We start from the raw sequence: 6,000 nt of genomic DNA on the forward strand, positions 1-6,000 counted from the left end.
AAGCAAAAAGAATCACATAATCCATAAAAGGGCACAGGCTGACCTACCTGCCAGGGCAAATCTGCAGATTAGAGGGAGCGTCCACAGTGTCCAGGCCCACATTGTTCCCAAATAATGCAGGGAGGCTGAAAAGAGAACAGAGAATATCATCAGTCAAGAGTTAGTTGTTTCCTGTCTCTCCTCAACAGTTCTGTTTCTAGTGACAAGCAGATTCTGGGAATTTTGAGGAAAGGTATTTTATTTTATATATTTTGTATTACATTCTGTTTTGTTATATTTATTTGGCTAGCATCACATAGATCCCTCTGTGATTATTCCATTACCCCAGTCAATTATTTTGTCCACAGTCAATTCTACTATATAATACAAAAAGTACACCAGCCAGCAAGATTACACTCCAGAAGGACAGTACTGTCCTCCAGTCTCTGCCTCAGTTGCTGACCACTCCAGCTAAACAAGGCATCTCGTCATTTCCCAAAAGCACCATGCAATTTCACATCTCCATGCTTTGTCCATGTGGTTCCTTCTGTCTAGAATGTCCTTTCTTCCCTATTCCTGACAAAGTGATCCATCTTTCCAGACTCAGCTCAAAGCTAGCCTTCTCCAAGCACCTTCCCTGAGCTCCCAGATGGACTCAGCCCGCCGGTCGGTCGGCCTTTGTGCCCCAGCCGCCCTCCACGCCTTCTGTATTGTGCACGCAGCACACAGAATGGTGTTTAGTAGATTACCTGCTGGCTTCTCTACAGATAGGGAGCTGCTGAAGAGTGGAGCTTCTCTCGCTGTGAAGCCTGAGTGTGGAAGGCAGTGCCTGGTACCTGGTAGACATTCACTATTGTTTGCAGAATAATTAGAATAAAAAGGCTGCTGGCGCCTCACGTCATTCCAGATGAGATGGTGAGATAGTCTAAGGATTAAAGCAAATGTAAAGGCAATATCTCGCTTTTAGAAAGAAATAAATGATGCTACATTTTCAGCTGACATACCATTATGGGGGGAAAAGGAGAGTTTTCAGCAAAATAAATCATTTTAGGATAAGTTGAATGCAGCATTTCTGGACAAAAACCACAAGGATAACGTTTTCTCACACACAAACCAGTTGAAACACCTAACTAGCTGAAAGTGCCTAAGGCAAAATAAAGCAGAGTGAGAACTTGGATCCATAGTCATAGAGATACCATTATGAAACAACAAAAGACTGGTTACATAACAGCAATAGTTAATGCTTGTTACTCAAGAGCTGTGGCTAATCTCTCCAAAAACAAACATTTTGATTTAAATGAGTATAAAATTTATGAAGTTTTTAAATTTTTCATTGAAGAATAAATGTGTTCTTTGAAAATTAATTATAACAGCAATAGATTTTTTTTTTTTTGGCCTTGAATAGAATTTTTTCTTTCTTTCTTTCTTTTTTTTTTTTTGCCCTGAAGCATGTGGGATCTTACTCCTCTGACCAGAGACAGAATCCATGCCCTCTGCAATGGAAGCTCAGAGTCCTAACCATTGGAACACCAGGGAATTCCCAGTAATAGCACTTTTTAACATCCAACTATTCACAATGTCTTAATTTTCTCAGGTTCTTAGCCAAAAAGCATGCCTTTACAAGTTCTAAAAGCATACTGGCAAGTGAGGGAGGCCCAGTCATGAAGACACTATTCAAGACATGATGCTGACAGTCTCAATGATTGAATAAATAAGCAATTATAAGTGCTAAAGCTCAAATTGTTATTCCAACACAGGCTTTTGCATTTTAAAATCTTATCAATATTAAATATTGAATATTTTGTACTTAAATATTTTAATTAATTTTAATTATTGCTTCTTTGCTTTACAGTGAGAATACTCACTTATTATTTGTGAATTTTTAAAGCCTTAACAAAAAACTGCAGTACTAACAGTACTAAATTATACCCAGAGACAAAGCTGTAGAAGAAAAAAGGGTTGAGAACCACTGATCTACTTGCAGCAACAGAAGCACGGATAGTAATAGCAAATGTCACCTGATAAGTGCTGTAATTACCATAGTGCAAGGAGAGCACAGAATGTGCAAAGAGAGGGAAGAGCTGATGACTGGGGAAGTCAATAAGCTTTGCTAGAATGACAATGCCCTAACACCTGTTTGTCCTCCAGGGCGTTTTCCACTTCCCCTCACACACCAGAGAACTACCACTCATGACTGCTTATTGGTAGTAAAAGTGGACAAACATGAGGTACCTCCCAGGAACTTAGAAATAAGTTCAACTGAGAGTTCAACCAGCAAAATGCGTGCACAGAAGTCATCCTAGTTAACTGTGGGAGTAAATCAATAATGTATTTGTAAAATGGCATTTGAAAAACTTGAGTTCACTCTGAACTTCTTCCAAGGAAGCCTGGGTGTACACTCAAGATAGTTGGATCTGGAAAATTAACACTGTCATTTAGTTGCAGGAATTTATTCAACTAAATGTATCCTAAATGGAAGGAGACTATGGAAATGGAAAGGAGAGGTCACAGAAAAAAAGTTGGCAGTGTTCATCGGTGTTCATTGGGCTTCCCTGATAGCTCAGGGGTAAAGAATCTGCCAGCAACACAGGAGATGCAGTTTCGATCCCTGGGTCAGGAAGATCCCCTGGAAGAGGAAATGGCAACCCACTCCAGTATTCTTGTCTGGAGAATCCCATGGACAGAGGAGCCTGGCAGGCTGCAGTCCATGAGGTCACAAAGAGTCGGACACAACTGAGTGACTAAGTATCCATGGGAGGAAATTATGAAGTTTTCCATTGCTGGAGTGACATACAGTTGACCTTGAGTAATGCCAAAGTTAGGAGCACAGGCTCTCCACACAGTCAGAAATCCACTCACATAACTTCTGTCCATGCGCCCAGTTCCTCCCCATCTGAGGTTCTATAACCTCGGATTCAACCAATCACAAACAGTGTAGTACGACAGTATTTACTATTGAAAACAAGACACACAGTTAAAATCCATGTTGTTCAAGGGTCAGCTGTACTCCATAACAGGACAATCATTAGACTTCACCACAGCCTTGATGAAAGATACCTCAAATCCCAAAATTTCCATGATTGCTCTGATTCTGTGAAGCCATTTCTGATTATTAATAATTTAGCAAAAGTTTAAATCCTGAACAAAGGATGTAAGTCTTCTAGTAATTAGAAAAGACTACCCTCCTCTGTTTAAACATACCGGTCTCATGAAGTCTTACATGCGGTAATCAGCCTCCCCAAATCTGAGCAATTCTGGGTGCAGCAAGACTGTGGGCTACAGAAAATTCACGAAGATTATCCTGAGCTCTTAAGGAGAACCATTAAACCATTACCTTCATTGCCTGACTTATCAGCACTAACTTTTAAAATGCAGCAGCTTTGAATAACTGTCTCCACTAAGGAGGCACTTCCTAGGAAATATACACCTTCTCATTAGTGGTGCCTGATTTGAATACAATAGGAGCTCTGGAATTCTCAAACAACACTATGAATGTTCCATGCTGAACCAAAGGACTCAGAACATAATGTGATGCCACTTGAGTTATTTTTAGTGACTTATCTTTAAAGTAGTAGCTACTGTTAGGAGTACAATGACGGGAAGTGAAACCAACCAATTATTGCTGGCTACAGCAGTGGCTGGAGACAAGAAAACAAAGGAAGACACTCTGCTCTTGCCAGCTGATGTTAAACTATCCCTTCCTCTCCACATTCTATCTCTTATCACCCAAGCAGAAGCAATAGCACGGCTGTTTTCCTCTCTAGCAATCTCCCATTACACATACACAAACACTTCCACCACCCCACACACAGGCTGTTCTTTGGAGCTTCAGTTCCCACTCAAGGCTGTGTCCTGGAGGCTGTTTTACCTGATTTCGCCTGCACACAAATATATCACTATATGACCCTGCTTTCATTCATTCATTCATACATTTCCTCAGTTAATGTGTGCTGATACCCATTCTGTGCCACAAACTGTGCAGAGTATGGGATTGAGTTTTTAAAGGATAGACAAAGAAGTAAATTCTAGGGATAGTAACATACTTTTAGGTTGAATTATACAAAATTGCTATTTTCATAAGTCTAAAACAGTCAAATATTGGCAATTTCAGCCCAGTAAACTAACTGTATCTTCCTTTTGGGTGAAGAAATGCTTATGCACCTTATCAAGATGAGATTAAGAGCTGTCAGCATGGTGACTAACATGTTAATATTAGTTAATAATACTCTACTGTATATTTGAAAGTTGCTATGGCAGCAGACCTTAAAAGCTCTCATCACAAGAGAAAAGTTTTGTAACCATGTATGGGCTTCCCTTGTGGCTCAGCTGGTAAAGAATCCGCCTGCAATGTGGGAAACCGGGGTTCGATCCCTAGGTTGGGAAGATCCCCTGGAGAAGGGAACAGCTACCCACTCCAGTATTCTGGCCTGGAGAATTCCGCCCGTGGTGTATCAAAGAGTCAGACACAACTGAGCAACTTTTACTTTCATGGCAGGAGACCTTAAAAGCTCTCATCACAAGAGAAAAGTTTTGTAACTATGTATGGCGGTATGTGTGCATGCTAAGTTGCTTCAGTAGAGGCCGACTCTGCGACCCTGTGGACTGGGGCCTGCCAGGCTCCTCTATCCATGGGGATTCTCCAGGCAAGAATATTGGGTTGCTGCACCCTCCTCCAGGGGATCTTCCCAACCGAGGGATCAAACCCACAACCCTTACATCTCCTGCATTGGCTGGCATGTTCTTTACCATTAGTGCCACCACATATGTTACCTTAACTAGACTTAATGTGGTGATCATGTCACACTGCATACAGATATTCAATCATTATGTTGTATACTTGAAACTAATAAGTTAATTATATCTCAATTACTTTTAAAAAGAGTTATCAGGAAACTGCATTCAGTTTCAGAATATAAACCCATTTGAGGTTCAGGCTGCTTTCACACAATGAATACTTTGACAGCCAGCAGCAAGACTGGCAAAAACACAAGTATGATGCGATAGTTAAGAGTCTACAAAGTCTTAATTGCATTACATAAATTTCATCTGTCCTTCCTAAAATCCCTGCAGAGTTGGTATTATTACCCCTACTTTACAGATATGGAAGCTGTGGCTCACAGTATCACATAATCAGTCCAAAACTCTCATAGTTTGTAAGTGACTTCAGTTTCATTTTCAGTTCAGTCACTCAGTCGTGTCCGACTCTTTGCGACCCCCTGGCTGGATTCAAACTGATGCTTGTCTTATTCTAAAGCCTAGATTCTCTCCATCAAAATCAAGCAGTAGTTAGTAGTGGTTTACTCTCCCTCAGTCCTCCTGCCACAAAATGCCATTACACACAGGGATTTTCTTCTGAATCTCCTAGGTCTAATTTTCTACAGCCTCAAGTTCCCAGAAAGATAAATCTTTAACATTCCTATATTTTCCCCAGCCCCTGATTGCTGTCCTCCACCATCTCCCACCCTAGCGCCAGCAATTTAAAAAGATTTACTGCCAGAAGATTAGATTCCTTGTAAACATCAATAACCAGTCTAACTACAGAGTAAGTCATGCAGCAAGTTCTGACCGATAACTTTATTGAAGAAAGCAGAAATAAACTCTCATATAATAGAAGAAGGGACCAAATCTGCAAATGTTTGCGTTATCAGGTTCTGTGGCCTGATACTCACCTTCCTGTGTGGGGTGGTATCCCACAGAGGTTCTGCTGTTTGAAAAGATCCACATCAAAGGTGCTCTGTCTTCCGCAGCACAAATGAGAGCAAGGAGAGTGGTTTGTAATTTATCAACACAGTTATGCAAGTGTTTCCTCTCTGGTCCAAGGGCTTTTCCTTTGCTTTTAAGCCCAGCCCAAGCCAGGGTGGCACTTACCCACTTATGCTGGGAAATGGACTGCATTATTGTAACTTTAAAAAAGTCTGCTTCTGTGAGACCACTCAACTTTACAGGAAAAAGTGCCATCTGAAAGTGCCATAAACAACTAAAAGGGATGACTAAATTTAAAATGTTCTATACAGGAAGTCC

General features: G+C 40.8%; 1 protein-coding gene across 1 annotated transcript in view; it reads right to left on the reverse strand.

Moving 5' to 3' along the window:
• Nucleotides 1-5,715, reverse strand: part of IL31RA (interleukin 31 receptor A) — a 54,717-nt gene extending 49,002 nt beyond the window's left edge. Inside the window, exons 1-3 of the mRNA XM_061129454.1 lie at nt 5,649-5,715; nt 729-904; nt 48-125 (exon numbers count right to left, since the gene is read on the reverse strand). Of these exons, the coding sequence (XP_060985437.1) occupies nt 48-102 (55 nt within the window). The 5' untranslated portion in view covers nt 103-125; nt 729-904; nt 5,649-5,715. The remainder of the gene's footprint in view (nt 1-47; nt 126-728; nt 905-5,648) is intronic.
• Between the last annotated feature and the right edge of the window lie 285 nt (nt 5,716-6,000).

This window comes from Dama dama, chromosome 25 (genome assembly GCF_033118175.1).
Source record: "Dama dama isolate Ldn47 chromosome 25, ASM3311817v1, whole genome shotgun sequence".
In the NCBI taxonomy this organism is placed as follows: Eukaryota; Metazoa; Chordata; class Mammalia; order Artiodactyla; family Cervidae; genus Dama; species Dama dama.